The sequence below is a fragment of the Daphnia magna genome, linkage group LG1, assembly GCF_020631705.1.
Source record: "Daphnia magna isolate NIES linkage group LG1, ASM2063170v1.1, whole genome shotgun sequence".
In the NCBI taxonomy this organism is placed as follows: Eukaryota; Metazoa; Arthropoda; class Branchiopoda; order Diplostraca; family Daphniidae; genus Daphnia; species Daphnia magna.
In genome coordinates, this window is record NC_059182.1 from 1497801 (window position 1) to 1514651 (window position 16851).

Genomic DNA, 16851 nt, shown 5'->3' on the forward strand with positions numbered 1-16851 from the left:
AGGAACTTTACTGCCAAGTCTAGCAGACAGCATTTACCAATAATAAATGACGAAAGAAAAATAAACTACTGTCGGTAAATTACTATTTTAAAATGCCTGCTGCCGACGTCAATGAAAATTCTTCCAGCACCGGATGGTATACTTCAGGTAACTATTTTCAGATTTAAATACTTGTTTTCCTTCTATGTAAACCCAAATTTATAGAAGTACAAAAAATGATGCATGGCTTCGGCGACAGCAAGCATCCTCTAAAAGAAACCGCCGAGTTGGTGGAGAAAATTGTAAAGGAACAATTGATTCAGTTGTTGAATATGCTCCTTGAGGTTTCTGCCAAGATTAATTCCAAGAAGATTGATGTGAAAGAATTTCTTATTTTGTTGAGGTAAGCACTTTCTACTTTTCTAGTATGCCTGAGATTGTTTTGAAGCACCCTTTTTTAAGAACAGGCATAATCCTGTAAAACTTAGAAGGTTTTGCACATATTTGCAAGTCACAGAGTTTAAGAAATATGCAAAGGAAGATGATGGATCAAAAGACATAGTAGACTTCACTGAGTTTCCTACTGACAATCAAAAACTGCAATCTGCTCTTGCATTCTTGCAATATATTGACCCATCTTGTTACTTGTGTAATGTTGCTGATCCTACAAAGCCATCTCCTCTACTAGATGATACTTTGAGAGAGAGAAATGAAAGGATTGAGAGAATGACATCAGCCATGGATGTACAACAATATTTGGAATATACCAAAGTATTTCAGTCTAACCAAGTTGCTGGTTTGAACCAAAACCACTTGACTTTTGTTTTTAGGCAAAATGTACCTCATTTAAGAGGAACCAACCAAGTGGTAAATTTCAAGACTGGTTGCTTAAAGATTTTTCCGCTCCCGATGTAGCCATGAATGCCACAACTTGGTCTATTCTCAGTTATTTTGCATACGAAACCATCGCACAAATAGTGGATTTGGCTTTCATTGTGCGCAGGGATAACACTGCTGGACAAGTGAATGACGCCGTTGAACGCAACGTGGTACCTAGAGTCTCTCCAGCAAACGCGGATTTGTCGAAGGTAAAACATATGGAAAATTAAAGAATTAAACTATTATAGAACGATATTTCCGTATTTTCAGCCAACATGGTCAAATTCGATGAGACCACTTCAAGTGGCCGAAGTCACGGAGGCTATCAGACGATTCAACAATACACACAATTCAATGTTTGCTCCATTCCGACGCATAGGCGTTCCTCCTCCAGGATATCGATTACTGGCACTGTAAAATTAACACGAATGTTATTCAAACGTATTCCACGGGTTTCAAATTCAGAATGGCGAACGCGGCATCGTAAATTGTTAATATGACCTTCAGCATCCAAATGCGTGCGTGCATTGTGGGATGCGATCGGTTGTGCTCATCCTAAAAAGAGGAACAATGACATTTGTGGATAAATTAATAAAGAAAGAGAAACCTGAATAAAAATACTCACACATAGAGTGCGCACAGAACTGTAGTAGTGAGAATAATCTTGCGATAAAAAAAGCAAGAATCGCCATAATTCGGCAGTTATCTTAGCGATGCGAGAAAGAGAAAATTTGTTCAGCATCGGGACGAATCCGGCAATGTACTTTGAGGTGATTTCGATTTCTGCCTTCTGCTTCAGCAACTTGAAATTGGTCATATCTAGACTAGGCAGTGGAGGGTACAGAGAACAATCCACCCCTTCGTCAAATTTCTGAAGAATGCATGCAACTCTACTCCTGTTGTATAAAATTTTTACAGCTTCTAAAGTGGAAAGGAAAAGAAAATTAGAATAAACTTATGTGTGGATAAGAATCCCATTACCTCTGAATGGTGGATCAATTTCTAAGCCAGCTAAACCTACAGCATGCATTGGTTTTGTGGTGTCATTATGTAAGAAATCATAGCAGACAACAGCTTCAGTTATCCATGCTTCAGACATGTTTTCCCCTTCAGGTGGGTGTCTGCATTTGACACGCAGCTTCCTCAACCTTTGTAAAGCATGTACAAACAGTATATGATGAATAGCTTTATCACTACATCTAAAATATATAAATTTTACCTAACATATTCTTGAAAAGTTGTTGTTACATCCTTTTTCTTGGTAACTGGGTTGATGACAGGACCCACAACACATGTTATAGTGTTATTCAGTGTCTTGCTATCACAGTTTGCCGTGGGTGTAAGGACAATTTCAGAATTTAAATCTTTATAAGCAAAGATATTACTCAGAACTCTGCTGGCATACTGTGCCCTCATATCGGTAAGGGTCATATTTTGATTACACCTGGTAGTGACGTTGGATCGACCTCCACTGACCATTAACGGCTAAATACGGGGAAGTCTAATAAAGTCATTTATTTAGTTAGAAGTGAAATCAATTATATTACGATAAGAGTCATAGAATTCAGAGTTTCGCTGAATATTTTTTTGAAATCAAGGTTGCTAATTGCTTGTTTTTCCATTTTTAAAAATCGAAGATTCGATAACAACCTCGGTGAGTGAAGGGACAACAAATATTGAATAATTCTTCGAGGTTGCCAAATTCTTCATTTATTCATAGCAAATTAAGAACAAAATGTTCAAAATTTCACAATTCTTTTTTTGCATAATGCCTTAGTTATTGGTTTAGAATTACACTGGCTAATAAAGAATGAGCACTATTGCCTCTATAGAATTTTCCATACAGTATCACTGAATACAAAATATTGTGGAAGGATCCGTAACGTATTTATGGCCATCAATCCGACTTCTCACCTTGTACATCTTTCTTGCAACTATTAACGAGATCGTTCCTGCTATCACGGAGTGACATAGCAACCCGCGCTCCTATACGACCATTAAAACTAGAACATGGAACACCATGAAATTGTTAATTTAATAAAAGACATAAAAATATTTAGTTATACTTTACCTTCTAAACAGGGAGGGTGCATATTGCGATACATACAAAGATAACAGAACAGGGTTGATAGAAATCCAAGCTTCATCTAACTGATTAACTATGGCTATGGCGCAAAGACGTGCACACCGTTCCGTTGACATTCGACGATCTTTCTTGGTCATAGCACTGCCCAATTTCTGTTTAAGAAAATTATACATATAAAAAAGAAAATAGATTACAGACACAATATGCCAGTTGTGTTCTAAATTGTACTTGGCCGTAGGTATCCGTAGCGCAAGCGCTAAGTAGATCGGAGAAGACTGGTCCAGGGCAAAGCATGGTAACTAATATGCCCCGACATGTCAATTCAGCACGTAACGTTTCAAAATATCCCTACACAGAAATTACTTAAGATTAATGCACTGACATTGCTTTGTTTCACTGCTATATTTTCCCACGTGTAAAGCATGTTTTGTAGCATTATAGCTGGCCGAACATGGAGCTCCAACTTTTCCGCACACGGACGATGTGACCGCAATTTGACCTTTCTTTTTGGCAAGAAAGTGCGGAATTACTGTTCGGCTTAGGTTAAGCAGTCCAAAAACATTGCCCTCAAAAAGGTCTTTGTCAACCCTAATGTCAATATTCATCCATTCAGCCCTCTGAGATCTTCCAGCATTATTAACGAGCACATCTAACTGGACAAACAAAAAATAAGTGGTATGGTATGTCAATCAAATAGTTTGTTATCAAATTATACTGTTCCAAAATGTTTTAAAACAGCATCAAAATATTGCTGATGAAGTTCGAGTTTTGTAACATCAACAGGTAGAAGTAAAATATCAGTTTCAGAAAGACCTGCCTTCTTCCCTATAACTGCAAAATATAATAAACCACAACGAGAAAGATTATTTTTCAGCAAAACAAGTATCATACATAAAAATTTAAAAACTTACTTAGGCACTGAGCTTTGACTTTCTGTAGCTCATTTTCTCTTCGGCCTGACAAAACTACTTTTGCTCCATTTGCAACAAGCTAGGAAGTTTGAAGCACATAAAAGATGTTATGTATGCTGGATATTGATTTAGATTTTATCTAAAATTGTCAAGAATACCTCATATGCCAAATACTCTCCAATTCCAGAGGAAGCTCCAACTATCCAATAAACTTGTCCTTTCACCGAACCTATGCTCAGGGTTACATCACAATAAATGGATTGAAAACTGTTATCTATAGATTATGCTCTTCACATTGGACTTACTTAAACGTTTTCCAAATCTCTCTACTAGCATCAAAGTTAAATCACCATCACTGAATAGTATGAGAACAAGTAACGCAGAAAAGAATATGGTAATATAAAGGAGAAGCGACGTTAACTCCATTTTCAGTTTCGTATTGAGCCAACGGCAGTTTGACAGGCAGACGACTTGTGTTTGATAACATTTAAAAGACAGCGCCACTAGATTATGTATCAACTATCAAGGTTCGAATTTAATTTTATGTTTTACCTTTTTATCAGAACCATAATATTACATTTTATCTCGCTTTTCATAAACATTCAAAGACTGTAACTTGTTGTAAATCTGTAACTTGGGAGAATTGGGACTTTGTTCAGTCCATTTAAATAAAAATGCAACTCTGCATCCCATGGCCACCCAGTTTAGATAACATTCTTTTATAATTATAACATCATCTTTCTACAAAATTTTGTATTCATAACATATAAACGATTGACTGGACCTTTTTTCACAATATCCCAAGAAAGTGAGCTTCGTTCTCTACGATATAAAAAATAATAAAGCTTTATAAATTACTATTTGCATATGAACGCAATCTCTAAAGCTTGACTTCTATTTCGGAATATTTTTTTATGTTTAGCTTCTGCGACTGCTATCTAATGTCCTCGGGGCACCAGCGTCCCGTTTACCTCGCGTTTTGATTGCTGCTCGCACCCCATAACGACTAAGAAAGCTATAAAAAAAATCGATTTCATTAATAAGCTTCTATTGCTTAGTTAATATAACTTACCTTCGGCCAAGTGAAGGAGCATACTGGCATACATATAGGAAGAAAAGCACAGGGTTGAGGGAAATCCAAACTTCGTCTAGTTGATTCACGATAGCAACGGCGCAAAGTTTTGCGCATCGCTCTGTTTTCATTCTTTTTTCATCTTCACCAATTTTCCCACCTAGTTGCTACAAGTAAGAGAATATGACGTAAACGAAAATTCGTGCTGATTACTTAAAAAAAAATCTGCAAAGTACTTCTTCGGGATTTTCTGTTGCACAGGCAGAGAGAATATCCGAATAAACCATTCCAGGACAGATCATCGTTATGGAAATACCTTTAGTGTACAACTCTGATCTTGCGGTTTCAAAATAACCCTGAAAAGTATTCAGAAAATGCTGAACTTTATAAGGAGCAAGATATTCTTTTTCATACTAACGTGTAAAGCGTGTTTAGTAGCATTGTAGGTGGCTGAAAAGGCAGCCCCCAACTTGCCCGCAACAGAAGACGTTACCACAATGTGTCCTTGTGCCTTAGCCAAGAAATATGGTAGGACGACACGACTCAAGTTAACTAAACCGAAAACGTTAGTATTAAATAAATCCTTGTCCACTCGAAGATCTATTTTTTGAAATTCTGCTTTTTGGGATCGACCAGAATTATTGATAAGCACATCCAACTAAACAGCAATGAAATGTTTACCAAAGAAATTTTTTTTCATATAATTCTTTATTACTTATTGTTACCTTTCCAAAATGGCGAAGCACTGAATCAAAGTGCTCTTGATGCGATTCGACTTCAGTTACATCCAAAGGAAGTATTAAAACGTCAGAATAGACCAAACCGGCTTTTTTGCCGACGGCTGCTTATAACAAAAAACAAAATTCAAAGCATTAAGCTACTTTTCTTTTTCAGTTATCGCAATGTGCCAAGCTTTTTTTTTTACCTAGACATCCGGCTTTGACTTTTTCCAATTCTATCTCCCGTCGGGCGGAAATCGCAAGTTTTGCACCATGGGCGGCTAACTAATAACTACTCCTGTATGTCATTTCACAATTATAATCGTAGTTAATTACCTGGTAGGATAATTCTTTTCCAATGCCAGAAGAAGCTCCGACAACCCAATACACTTTTCCTTTGACAGAATCTTTTATAACGAAAACAAAAATGAGAAAAATCTTAGTCAAACAAGTTTGCCTAATCATATTTAAATAAACTTACCCAACGGTACTCCGAATTTCTCTTTTAGCATCAACGTTAAATCGCCGTCAGAGAACAGAATCAAACAGAGCAATAGCCCAAAACAAGATAAAATGGCTAAAAGTAAATAAGCTGTAAAATCCATCATTAGACTGAATTGATCGCAGGTGTACGGAGTTGGATACAAGACATCGACAAACCCCAGCAACCAACAACAAACCAGCCAGTGGAATGAAGTTCAGCAACGAATTCACTGAAGGCGAAGTTTCCGGAAAAACGAGTTTCCAGTTGTCGTTTTTGTTACATTTTTTTTTTTTTTTTTTTACTATATTTCCATTGGCATTAGCTCCTTTTCTAGGTGGGGTCACAAGATTCTTGATCCATGGAAATCGTGATGCTTCTTCGAATCGGTTTCTGAACCAAAAACCGAACCGAAACCAAATTTTTACCTTGTTCGGAACAATCTGGTAGTCTAAGAATCTAAGTCAATTTAAGTTGTCCGCAATATCGATAATTTTCTTTTATAGAATGCAAAATAGAAGACAAAATTTTAAAAAGATGAAACTTGAGAATTAAAATTGGACATCTGTAGAAACACCCTGAAACACATAATAGCGTATTGTGACACGCAACTTGCTAGCAATTTTAAAATCACGTGAGCTGTCGTTCTCTTTACCTGAACAAGGTCTAACTGTAAACAAGTCGAGCAAGATAGAACAAGTACTTTTCGACGAAAGATCAACGTTTCTCTTCTGTTTCTGTGAGATATACGTAGACTTTAACAAACAATTTTACATGCTCAATCTCAATCAATTCGACGCGTAATGCCGATGGCCACATCTACAAATTTCTCTAAATATCCATGTGAAATTAACTACTTGAACCTTTTTTAAGAGAAGCGAAGTTTTTCGCATTATTCCTGGTTCCTTAACTGCGAATTTGTCACGTGCCAATTTACAAACAATGCTTGCCAATTTTTTCTCCTTAGAAATAGCAAAGCCGGATTCTTAAAATAAAATTTTACTACCCGAAGCGCCTTGCACTAGTGTCAATTTTAAAGAAAAAATTGTCACGAAAATTACGCTATCGTTGGGGTCGCTGAGGTCGTCGGTACTACGGTATTCCGTGCGTCATTCTGAACGCAATGACCTGACAATATTCCTGTTTTTAAAAAATTGAAAAAAAAAATTTAGAAAATAATTAATCGTAATTTCAAGACACTTAAAGGTGGCGACATTTAGTACGGTTGGTAAAATGTGCCACTATATGTCAGTGGGTGACAGAAAAGGGATGAAAATGATTTAATCAAATGGCCGAAAAATGTGTAGAACACTAGGTGGCAGCTCGTACACTCTTCTCGCCTTTAACCGCTAAACAAGATCATGTCGTCGAATTCTCTTTGACCAGTCCAGTACCTCAAAATTTTGCAGGCTAAGCTGGATCAAAATTGCGATTACATCTACGCGTTAATGAACACTGAATATGGCGATCGGATGAATCAATTTTACGCAGATATCTCATTACTGCTGTAAGAAGATATGCTTAAACAAGCCGATGCCGTAGCCTTGACATTCCTCAGAAGCAATGGAGCCACAATAAAGTAATGAATTTTCAAAGTTAAAAAAAAAAAGACGTTTGGCTGTGAACAATTTCCTAGGTCTGAAGCATTTAGATTTAAGCCTATCATTAGCAAAGTATAAGTACGAATGTACTCGTGGCTCTCTTACATGGTCATAAACGTGGACATCCACATAAAAAAAAACAATAGACTAACCGGACTAACTATAAAAAAGTGAATTCAACTGAATCCAAGGCTGGATTTCCTGTCATAAGAATTTTTTCTCTCTCTACCCACCCTCTCCCTTTTTCCCGCTAGACCACGTCAGGAGGTATAGGGGAAAAAAAGAAGGGGGAATCGTACGATGCCCGTCCAACCAATAAGAAGTCTGCGCATTAGGCAATCGATAGTTAAGTTTTCACAAATAATGTTTAGTTTAACGAAGAAAAAATGACCAAAATTAACTGATAATAGAAAAATCAAGCGTAGCAGCATGCATTGTACTTTAGCGAGCTTTGAATCCTTCGTAAATAGTATTTTACTAGATGTGAATCGATATTTGAAGAGAACCTACTAATCGATAAGACCTTGTACTATGGTTACGACTAGTTGCCACTTACGAGAACGGGGAAAGAAGGGCAAAATGGGCGGGACTAAGGGAGGGTCCCGGCAAAATGTTTAAGGGTGTAATAAATCTGCCGCGTGGCTTGTAGTTTCATTCGCCGGTTATCTACGTCCGCTTCTGGTCGTCTTACTTCCTTCAGCTCTTCCAAGCAAACTCAAAAGAAACCAATCATCATGGCATCTTTCCTGAACAAGAAATACAAGCTCGTCTCTTCCGATAAATTCGACGAATACATGCAAGAATTGAGTAAGTTACAGACTTTATTAATTTTTAAAATGTCCACTTTAACTTGCTTTAAGAGTCGGTATGATCCTGCGTCATGTTTCTTCATATTCTGGTTTCTTTAGCCGATTTTAATTTTGATCTACAGCTACGTGAAATTCATCATAATTTATTTGTTAACTTGGAGGCATTGTTGGTTCGTGCCAACTATTCTCGTACAGATGTAGTCTCGTTGGCATTTGTGAGAGATTGGTTGTGTTTAAAAAATGCTGACGTTCACGTTGGCGTCTTGACTGTTTCCCGTCTGGTTGATGTGAGGCCTGGCTTGACATTTAGCCAGAAACACCTACCTCTTGGCCAAATTTATATTTTTTCCTATTTATTTTAGAATCCTTATTCTAGTGCCCAATCATATTATTCTGTCTGAAGGTGGATGTCTGACGCTGCAGAGTACAAAAAAAGAATAATTATTTTTTTAAATGTAGAAATTGGTTTCGTGATGCGCAAGCTGGGAAACAGTGCGACACCGGTAGTAGAATTGACCTGCGAAGGAGATGTATACACCTTCACCACCACCACGATGCTCAAAACTACCACCATCAAATTTAAACTTGGCGAAGAATTTGAGGAGGAACGAGGTGACGGAGCCAAAGTCAAGTCTATCATTACATTGGATGGAAACAAGATGACGCACGTGATGAAAGGTGAACCCGAATCTACCATCACCCGAGAATTCAACGGCGATGAACTGAAAGCCGTAAGTGTTTTCTCTTTTAAAAGTTGCTAGCATTTGAGTACATTATTTTTCGCCAACAGGTGTTGACCGTCAATGATGTGGTTTGCACGCGTATCTACAAAGCTGAATAGAATGAATTAATTGTTCATGGAAAAGCTTTCAGTTAATTCCTATTACTCTTAAAATGCAAACTAAATATAAACATGAGATCTGTTTCTTGCCAGTTACATTATTTTTGAATCTTTTCATTGCTTTATCATCATTTGATGTTGTTTTGTTCTAGTATGCTTAAATACAGAAAACCATTCAAAACTGTACCCAGTCAAATGTTTTATTGAAGACCAAATTCTTTTCCATAACCCTGGGGGTAGAACATTCCAAATAGAAAATTGTACTAAAGTAATACACATATTTGGGTCTAAAAAATTACCCATGGTTTTTTAAAGTCTCGTAGCAGCAAATAGACATTTGAGAGAAGACCATTTTAGAAAATATTTAAGCCTAAGCAAAAAATTTATCTACTAAGTAGCACAATAATGCCCTGCGTAGACTAACTCCAAACATCAGCTGAGTAACGGCGCTGAGTTTCTAACTTTTTGACGAAGGCATGAGCTTCGCTGGACGACAATTTCCCAAATTTACTGCAAATATCAACAATGATATCATGCACATCACGTGCCATATTTCGCGCGTCCCTGAGTTAGCCGACAAACACCAGGATTAGATATTGACGTAAAGTAATTCAATCAAGTTGACTTACCCGCACACGTAGATGTGGCCGCTTTCCTCGCTTATGATGCGCCATATGTACTCTCCTTGTTCTTTGAGCAAGTGCGTAACGTAGACTTTCTTCTCGGGCTGTTCTCGAGAGAAGGCAGTATGTAGCTGTTATTGTGAAATAAAAAATTAAAAAAAATAGATAAATACACATCTATACATGAATATTTGTAATCGCTTCATTCCAATATTAACTAAAAAAAATATATATATATTTTACCGTGAGTAGGCCTTCTTGGATACTCTCGTCAAACTCTTCCTCATAAAGGAAGTCTTCCGTTTTTTTGCGACAGCCAAAGAACAGAACAGTGTCACCTACCGGCTTGCCTTTACAATTGATGTTAGAAAGTTACTAATTGCACACACTGTCCGCAGTCAAAAAAGTTCAAATGGTACCTTCTCGTTTCACTTTGAGACGCTCCTGGACGAATCCACGGAAAGGAGCCACTCCTGTTCCTGGACCAACCATGATAATTGGAGTTTGATGGCGGGCTGGTAATCTGTTGAATAACAAGAAGATATGACGATGAAGTAATGGGGTTTCACAAGTTGTAAGAAATGAAAACCAAATACCGGAATTGTGACTTGCGAATGAATATGGGAACCTGATGGGGTGGCTGGTCCGGTTGGGGCTTTTTGGATGCGAGCCAAGTGGTGGCTACTCCTTTATTGATTCGTCCGGTTGGGGTTGCATACTTCAAGAGCACGGCTGTTATATGGACGGTCTCCGGATGTAACTAATTGAATTCGAACTCAATCAAGTAAGCCGGGAAACAGTGTTAGAAAATAATAGAACTAAATTGGGTACTTTTGAAGAAGAAGAGATGGAATAGTAGCGTGATTGCAGGCGGGTCAATAACTCGCAAACGAGATCTAATGATGGTTTACACGATGGCAAATCTTCCAAGATGTGCAACAGACTGCGATTATCTTGCAGTACCCATTGCTGATAAAGTTCCTTGCCCTCTAGACTGGAGCTTGCCATCATTAATAATTTTTGCTTTTCCTGTATAATTAAGAACCGTGTCGGCAAAATTAAAAATAGATTGTGAGCATCATGAGTTAAAATCAGACCTCAAAATTGGTAGTGTGTTCAGCAAGTTCTTTCAAAACGTGCGTTCGAGGATTGGAGGTAATGTCGAGATAATGGGAGAGAGCCGTTCTGTATGTGCAAGGGCAAGGAAACGGATGCTTCTTAGTCGACTGATCTACAGAGAAATAAAGGGAAAGTGATATTAGGGAATTTATTTTATTTTATTTTTTTTGGACTTTGCTACTGCAGCTAAATTTACCGTCAATGTTGACCAGCGATATTTGAGTATCTAAATCTACCGACAGTAACTCGCCGAAACGATTGACTAAGGCTGGATCGTTCACCGGATACACGGCCACATGATCACCTATTGAGGAAACTCTAGATCAATAAGGCGTTCATTCAAATATTCTTAGCAATAAATACCCGAATCGTATCTCAACTTGGAATTAGAGATATCAAGCTCGATGTGCATGCAACTGCGATCACCTCCTTTGTGCAATTCTCGCCAGGCAGTTACTTGAGCAAGGAATGGGTTTTTGGCATCAAAAGGCCTTTGGTTAAAAAGAAAAAACGAATTAGTAAAAATTAAATTGGATTAAATTAAAAAGTGGCTCAAGGAATAGCCAGAAAATGCGAAATTATTACGGTCGCTGTGTCTGATAAGAACGAAGTCGGGCAATTTCACCGGTAAATAGCTTTTCTGAGGGGACATCAGGTATTTCAAGACGATACTGTCGCATGGAAATTTCTTGCAAATTCATTTCCAAACCAAAAAAGTCTAAAACGGCTGGCCACAGAGTATCCTTCCATGTTAGAAAGTCTTCCTCCATGCTAGGCATTTCAAATAAAAATTAAATAGACATACATTGAGAAAGATTTATGCTAGCTTATTGAATTACTTTCCGTCGTCATCGCCTACACCAGCTTCCACTACTCTTGTTGCACCCAACTCTTCCAGTCGTTTGTCAAAAAACTTGCCCATTGAATTGAAATGTTCATAGGTCTTGTTTCCGAGACCAAAGACCTGTAAGAAGAGAAGGAAATTAGGACACTATACCATTATAGATATACTATTTTGGGGTAGTGAATCATACAGCATAGTTAACACCGGTCAGGTCCGGTTCTTCAGACTTTAGCCATTCGTAGAAGGCGCTTGCATTATCGGTGGGATCACCTTCACCGTATGTCGCCATGCAAAATATAACCAAAGAATTATTGATTTCACTTAACTTGGAAAGCTCTTCCTGAAATCAAAGAAAAATAACTATAAAAATAAACAGATCATAATTGCAAAGCAATTATGGAATACCATTTCACACTCTTCTGGATCAGCTGGGTATAATGCTTTCATGCCGTACCTGGCAGCTTCTTTCACAAGGCGTAGGGCAAATTCCTCAGCTGTCCCAGTCTGACTACCATAGAAAACTACAATGTTTTTCCCGGAGGCTTTCATTTTTGCAATGAAACTGCTGTCATTGGCTTTTGGAGCTACCAAGGTAGGCCTTTGAAATGAAAACATAAAAAATTTTGTGAAATATCACAACTACTAAGCAACTTACTGCATTGTGTAGCCTTTAGTTGGTGGTGACTGGGGCTTTGAGCTGTTCCGAAAGTAAACCCAATAAATTCCAAACCCAGCCATGCCAGCCAAAAGAACAATGTCTAGAACACCAAACATTGGGGCAGAAGCTGCGGCCATTGCTGCTGCATCACCTGTTGCTGCTGCTACTTCATCCATTATGGTTTGATCTGTAATGGGATGTTTATATAAATTTTTAATATGGTTCTTCTTCCCAAGTCATAGAAATTGAAGGTGTATAACACTGTGGACACATCATACCCATGCTTCATTAAAGCCACAGTTGATTAAAACCACAAGGACACCATTTTAATACACAGATCATAGGAGCAAGCTCACAGATAGCACAAACCTGATGAAGAATATCAACAGGTGGTGATTGCGGGAGAATACAGAAGGAAAGCTATGGCGTTATGCAACGAGTTGGCTCATTAATGATTTACAACAGTGAGACCAAACGAAATTATTCGTTCAAATTTACTCACAAACGAATGAAGTATCGACTAAGTATACACATCCACCGAATACAGAAACTAGTGTTAAACTACTCCTGTTTAACGGTATTCGTTCGGCGAGATAACCCCACAGCACTGTCAAATCACACAGCCATACTTTTCGACCTGCCCAAGGTCAACAAACAGACAAGAAAGACTTGACGCACGTAAACGGCACTCTACAGTCTACAGTCTACACTAATGTAGTCCGGAGTAAGCACTGCCCCCTGGAATCGATTATCTTGGGACCATCTGTTGGCATTCTAATTCAATGCTTTTTAATTGAGAAAGTTTTATATAATGATGATATTAAAAAAATAAGGCAAAGCAAAAAAAAAAAAAAAAGCAAAAAAAACTTTAAACGTGACAAGTAGCCTAATTGATGAAACCAATTTGTTGGAGAAATATTGACTTAAGGTAGGCTGAAACGAACATTTTATCGGGGGTTAATTGGTTGCAACATTAACAACCTACTTGTAGATTGGACTTATCTGAAGTGGACGATAACGGAAGGATAACAATTGTTTACCAACCAAATACAGATACTTTGAAAAAGTTAGCTGCCCAATGTCCTTACTCCGCCATTCCATTTAACCGGTATTCCTCATACAAAAAAACTATATTCGCCTTTTAAATAAAGGTAAATCAAATACCACTTCTGATATAAACCACACAAATCGAATTAGAGACTACATACCATAATAATATTCTCTATAGAAAGTTATTGAGAAATCAGACAATCCTTTTTAGCAAATTCTAAGAAGCTGACTTATCTCCTTTGACTTGAATTTTCCATGAGAAAGTGGCCTGAAAACTAACACAGATTTTAACTACAGGCATTAGCATAGCTTAGTTATCATGATTAAATGCAAAAAGAAACCGGATAATCTGTGAAAAGACGTTTTAAACGTATGCTTTTTTACATTTTTCTTTTGTCGAAGTTCTGACTGACGTCTTCCCAAAAGTTAGGAGTGCTCCATTAAACGTTACTAACATAGTTATGGTATCACGTGAAAGATACTGTAATAATTTGCACAATTATCTATAAAGCTTATTTATCTCTAATACTAAAAAATGTTATCAAACACTTTAAAACCTGGGCTGAAGCGCGCCTCGTTGGCCAAGATCAGAACTGCAGAGAAGCGATTGTTTGAATAAAGATTTCCGAAAACAATACAAACGTAAAAAAATATATATATTGGACCACTATCCGATCGTGAGTCTCGCTGTACAGAAAGTACCTTTTTGTCTTCCAAAGTTCCAAGTTTTCCAACTGTTTTATACTTTTTTGTCGAAGTTCAGCAATGCAAAGAATTAAGCTGGCAACGCAGTACTGACGGCATCCATGTCCAACTGCTTGTCATATATAAACAGCTGATCGGATCCAAGATAGCGAAAGTTGTTGTTTTGAGTTTTTGACGGATTGTTTTGAAACGTTTCTTCGAAAAGGAAATAAACGCTGTGACGGAAAGCCTACTTCTACTTATATTACAAGGTTTCTATCTTTTGTGGATAGGAAGTTTGTTAATCTAGTACCGTCATTGCATTGGTGTTTCAATCTCCGTTTCAGATGGACCGTGTACGAAATGATGCGACTGCTAGTAGGCCATCTGTTTTTCCAAGAAGACCGTGGATGATGAGTCTTGGAGCAGCCGCGGCTGGTGGCGAAGGAAATAAAGGATTAAAAGGCATTGTTGCAGGTAAAATCCAAATCTTGCATGAATTTTAAGCAAAAAACAATTCAACAAGTGGTAGTAGCCCATATATGGAAGTTTCGTAGTGTTATTAGGATTGAATTTACCTGATACAACTATTCTTTAATTTAATATGGATCTACATGCATTCATATTTTGGCATCAAGCCAAGTACTTCAATGCTTTACAACAATTGAAATAGGCAGTCTGTCAATCTTTTTATGCCTCCTTCTCTAACTATGACTTATCAACTAATATTGTTAAATTCAAAATTTCCCTTAGGTGGTATAACTGGTGGGATTGAAATTTGCATTACATTTCCAACTGAGTTTGTCAAAACTCAACTGCAGTTAGACGAGAAGGGTGGAAAGCGGCAGTATGATGGAATTGTCGATTGTGTGAAAAAAACGGTACGGGGGCATGGCGTTTTCGGTCTTTATCGTGGCCTATCAGTTCTGCTTTATGGCTCCATCCCAAAGTCTGCCGTTAGGTAGAAGAAAAAGCGTTCTATTTCTTGAATTCTTTTATCACAATAAATTATTGGTTTAGATTTGGAGCTTTCGAAGAATTTAAAAAACGCAGTGTCGATGCCAAAGGAAACTTGACAGCTGGTCAGCGTCTTCTGTGTGGTTTAGGCGCTGGTGTAGCAGAAGCTATTTTCGCTGTAACGCCCATGGAGACCGTAAAGGTCAAATTCATCAACGATCAACGATCTGCCAAACCCCAGTTCAAAGGTTTCTTTCATGGCGTACGAACCATCATCAAGAATGAAGGTAAATAGTAGTTGCATAAACCTAGACAAAGATTCACAAAGAGTCTTATCTCCATTGATATGCGATACAAGGAATTCGAGGGACTTACCAAGGTCTGACTGCCACCATCATGAAGCAAGGTTCTAATCAAGCAATCCGCTTCTACGTGATGGAGACGTGTAAAGACTGGTATCGCGGAGGAGATTCGAAGAAGTCTGTGCCAAAACTGGTGGTGGGTGCCTTCGGTGCCGTCGCTGGAGCTGCATCCGTGTTTGGCAACACCCCGATTGACGTCGTAAAGACTCGCATGCAGGTTGATTAAGACTATTAATCACGTATATTCAAATGAGTGAACAACGTGCCTTGTACAGGGTCTGGAAGCTTCCAAGTACAAAAATACCATGGATTGCTTCACCCAAATTTGGAAGAATGAAGGTCCAAGAGCGTAAGTTTGCGACAAAAAATGTTCTCTTAAAATGATTAAATATTTATACCTCTTCACGATTAATAGTTTCTACAAGGGAACCATTCCGCGGATGAGCCGTGTCTGCCTCGATGTGGCTATCACTTTCATGATTTACGATTCTTTTATGGAGCTCTTCTCAAAAGTTTGGAAGTAATAGGTGACAGGTCTCCAGTCGACGAGGAAATGTACCGCTTCGTCTTCGTGGTGTCACAGCTAAGTTTGTAGTTTTGATGGTAAAGATCCAGAGCTCCCCAGCTTTTTTTTGTTTTTTTTTTTATCTATTTTGTTTGATTTTTTTTTTTTTGGGGGAGGGTCCTTTATTTTCCCTGGTTAACAGTCTACATGCACAAAATCAAAGTTTTTAGATTGCTAAACGGCCGGCGATTTTGCTGGTAGGATAATCTCGTCGCTGTTGTGTTTTAGGTACGTCATAGATATTTTACAAATTCTCAGAAAAGGGTTGTGGGGAATCTATTCAATGTTGGGTTTTATTCCAGAAAATGCGAACTATATCTTTTCATTCTGTATAAGCATTCCGAAACCCGGTAATCAGTGTCTGCTGTCCTTTTTCTAAAGTAATTATGTTGGATGTTACAATTGTTCTGCACACACCTCATAACGATACCGCACAGCCGTCCCTTATTGGAATTGCAACTAAGTGTTGAACATTTATATACACTGTATTATTGCCGCGACGCTACAATACAGCAATGAAAACGACTCGCTTTTTTTTTGTCTTTTTTTTTTCTTTTTGGCCAAATTTTTCAACGAGGCGAGGGCGAAAAAAAGTGGGAGGACGCGGAGGA

General features: G+C 38.0%; 7 protein-coding genes across 12 annotated transcripts; 3 read left to right on the forward strand and 4 right to left on the reverse strand.

The window, feature by feature from the left end:
* Positions 1-4: 4 nt before the first annotated feature.
* On the forward strand, positions 5-1490 carry LOC116920073 (transcription initiation protein SPT3 homolog). 2 transcript variants are annotated; one of them, XM_045167893.1, is made up of 5 exons: positions 5-147; positions 205-382; positions 447-750; positions 810-1067; positions 1129-1490. In XM_045167893.1, the coding sequence occupies exons 1-5, from the start codon at positions 93-95 to the stop codon at positions 1273-1275; spliced, it is 942 nt and encodes a 313-aa protein (XP_045023828.1). In that variant the 5' UTR covers positions 5-92; the 3' UTR covers positions 1276-1490. The 2 variants fall into 2 exon arrangements, with proteins under 2 accessions (XP_045023828.1, XP_045023832.1); XM_045167897.1 differs by having other exon boundaries at positions 447-723.
* LOC116920113 (DALR anticodon-binding domain-containing protein 3) lies at positions 1099-2538 on the reverse strand. Its single transcript, XM_032926172.2, has 5 exons — positions 2406-2538; positions 2078-2343; positions 1840-2006; positions 1484-1779; positions 1099-1413 (listed from the first exon to the last, which is right to left on the reverse strand). Exons 1-5 carry the CDS (start codon positions 2478-2480, stop codon positions 1294-1296), a joined length of 924 nt encoding a protein of 307 aa, XP_032782063.1. The 5' UTR covers positions 2481-2538; the 3' UTR covers positions 1099-1293.
* Positions 2539-2548: 10 nt separating this feature from the next.
* LOC116919797 (dehydrogenase/reductase SDR family member 7) lies at positions 2549-4537 on the reverse strand. Its single transcript, XM_032925843.2, has 9 exons — positions 4408-4537; positions 4161-4325; positions 4014-4084; positions 3856-3934; positions 3660-3775; positions 3358-3597; positions 3173-3292; positions 2930-3096; positions 2549-2861 (listed from the first exon to the last, which is right to left on the reverse strand). The coding sequence occupies exons 2-9, from the start codon at positions 4279-4281 to the stop codon at positions 2756-2758; spliced, it is 1020 nt and encodes a 339-aa protein (XP_032781734.1). The 5' UTR covers positions 4282-4325; positions 4408-4537; the 3' UTR covers positions 2549-2755.
* A 233-nt stretch (positions 4538-4770) lies between these two features.
* LOC116919953 (dehydrogenase/reductase SDR family member 7) lies at positions 4771-7903 on the reverse strand. The gene is made up of 8 exons (XM_032925990.2): positions 6128-7903; positions 5983-6053; positions 5853-5931; positions 5653-5768; positions 5346-5585; positions 5164-5283; positions 4928-5094; positions 4771-4870 (listed from the first exon to the last, which is right to left on the reverse strand). Exons 1-8 carry the CDS (start codon positions 6252-6254, stop codon positions 4774-4776), a joined length of 1017 nt encoding a protein of 338 aa, XP_032781881.2. The 5' UTR covers positions 6255-7903; the 3' UTR covers positions 4771-4773.
* A 463-nt stretch (positions 7904-8366) lies between these two features.
* Positions 8367-9564, forward strand: LOC116920377 (sodium/calcium exchanger regulatory protein 1). Its single transcript, XM_032926607.2, has 3 exons — positions 8367-8535; positions 8997-9268; positions 9328-9564. The coding sequence occupies exons 1-3, from the start codon at positions 8463-8465 to the stop codon at positions 9376-9378; spliced, it is 396 nt and encodes a 131-aa protein (XP_032782498.2). The 5' UTR covers positions 8367-8462; the 3' UTR covers positions 9379-9564.
* Positions 9565-14247, reverse strand: LOC116918792 (NADPH--cytochrome P450 reductase). Of its 5 annotated transcripts, XM_045167847.1 has the most exons (16): positions 13125-13320; positions 12992-13042; positions 12620-12809; positions 12370-12562; positions 12155-12304; positions 11960-12084; positions 11706-11891; positions 11484-11611; positions 11317-11424; positions 11099-11232; positions 10833-11030; positions 10598-10761; positions 10421-10524; positions 10245-10351; positions 10008-10132; positions 9565-9942 (listed from the first exon to the last, which is right to left on the reverse strand). In XM_045167847.1, exons 3-16 carry the CDS (start codon positions 12796-12798, stop codon positions 9798-9800), a joined length of 2046 nt encoding a protein of 681 aa, XP_045023782.1. In that variant the 5' UTR covers positions 12799-12809; positions 12992-13042; positions 13125-13320; the 3' UTR covers positions 9565-9797. The 5 variants fall into 5 exon arrangements, with proteins under 5 accessions (XP_045023782.1, XP_045023783.1, XP_032780466.1 ...); XM_045167848.1 differs by lacking the exons at positions 12992-13042; positions 13125-13320 and adding an exon at positions 14230-14247; XM_032924575.2 differs by lacking the exon at positions 12992-13042 and having other exon boundaries at positions 13125-13319.
* Positions 14248-14466: 219 nt separating this feature from the next.
* Positions 14467-16765, forward strand: LOC116920041 (putative tricarboxylate transport protein, mitochondrial). Its single transcript, XM_032926102.2, has 7 exons — positions 14467-14628; positions 14704-14833; positions 15110-15317; positions 15377-15600; positions 15672-15892; positions 15951-16024; positions 16091-16765. Exons 2-7 carry the CDS (start codon positions 14704-14706, stop codon positions 16197-16199), a joined length of 966 nt encoding a protein of 321 aa, XP_032781993.2. The 5' UTR covers positions 14467-14628; the 3' UTR covers positions 16200-16765.
* The last annotated feature ends 86 nt before the right edge of the window (positions 16766-16851 follow it).

Excerpts from the sequence above, each read along its gene's own strand:
- LOC116920377 (XM_032926607.2), top strand. The coding sequence starts at position 8,463 with ATGGCATCTTTCCTGAACAAGAAATACAAGCTCGTCTCTTCCGATAAA. Across the intron at positions 8,536-8,996 it reads CGAATACATGCAAGAATTGA|AAATTGGTTTCGTGATGCGC; the intron begins GTAAGTTACAGA and ends TTTTAAATGTAG. Across the intron at positions 9,269-9,327 it reads ACGGCGATGAACTGAAAGCC|GTGTTGACCGTCAATGATGT; the intron begins GTAAGTGTTTTC and ends TTTCGCCAACAG.
- LOC116920041 (XM_032926102.2), top strand. The coding sequence starts at position 14,704 with ATGGACCGTGTACGAAATGATGCGACTGCTAGTAGGCCATCTGTTTTT. Across the intron at positions 15,601-15,671 it reads AACCATCATCAAGAATGAAG|GAATTCGAGGGACTTACCAA; the intron begins GTAAATAGTAGT and ends ATGCGATACAAG. Across the intron at positions 16,025-16,090 it reads AAGAATGAAGGTCCAAGAGC|TTTCTACAAGGGAACCATTC; the intron begins GTAAGTTTGCGA and ends CACGATTAATAG.
- LOC116919953 (XM_032925990.2), bottom strand. The coding sequence starts at position 6,254 with ATGATGGATTTTACAGCTTATTTACTTTTAGCCATTTTATCTTGTTTT. Across the intron at positions 6,054-6,127 it reads GAAATTCGGAGTACCGTTGG|ATTCTGTCAAAGGAAAAGTG; the intron begins GTAAGTTTATTT and ends TCGTTATAAAAG. Across the intron at positions 5,284-5,345 it reads CTACTAAACACGCTTTACAC|GGTTATTTTGAAACCGCAAG; the intron begins GTTAGTATGAAA and ends AATACTTTTCAG.
- LOC116920073 (XM_045167893.1), top strand. The coding sequence starts at position 93 with ATGCCTGCTGCCGACGTCAATGAAAATTCTTCCAGCACCGGATGGTAT. Across the intron at positions 148-204 it reads CACCGGATGGTATACTTCAG|AAGTACAAAAAATGATGCAT; the intron begins GTAACTATTTTC and ends CCAAATTTATAG. Across the intron at positions 1,068-1,128 it reads CAAACGCGGATTTGTCGAAG|CCAACATGGTCAAATTCGAT; the intron begins GTAAAACATATG and ends CCGTATTTTCAG.
- LOC116920113 (XM_032926172.2), bottom strand. The coding sequence starts at position 2,480 with ATGGAAAAACAAGCAATTAGCAACCTTGATTTCAAAAAAATATTCAGC. Across the intron at positions 2,344-2,405 it reads TGAATTCTATGACTCTTATC|CCGTTAATGGTCAGTGGAGG; the intron begins GTAATATAATTG and ends CCCCGTATTTAG. Across the intron at positions 2,007-2,077 it reads ACTTTTCAAGAATATGTTAG|GTTGAGGAAGCTGCGTGTCA; the intron begins GTAAAATTTATA and ends TGCTTTACAAAG.
- LOC116918792 (XM_032924563.2), bottom strand. Across the intron at positions 10,525-10,597 it reads ATTCGCAAGTCACAATTCCG|ATTACCAGCCCGCCATCAAA; the intron begins GTATTTGGTTTT and ends GTTATTCAACAG. Across the intron at positions 10,352-10,420 it reads TCTCAAAGTGAAACGAGAAG|GCAAGCCGGTAGGTGACACT; the intron begins GTACCATTTGAA and ends TCAATTGTAAAG.
- LOC116919797 (XM_032925843.2), bottom strand. The coding sequence starts at position 4,281 with ATGGAGTTAACGTCGCTTCTCCTTTATATTACCATATTCTTTTCTGCG. Across the intron at positions 3,598-3,659 it reads TTTTAAAACATTTTGGAACA|TTAGATGTGCTCGTTAATAA; the intron begins GTATAATTTGAT and ends TTGTTTGTCCAG. Across the intron at positions 2,862-2,929 it reads GCACCCTCCCTGTTTAGAAG|TTTTAATGGTCGTATAGGAG; the intron begins GTAAAGTATAAC and ends TCCATGTTCTAG.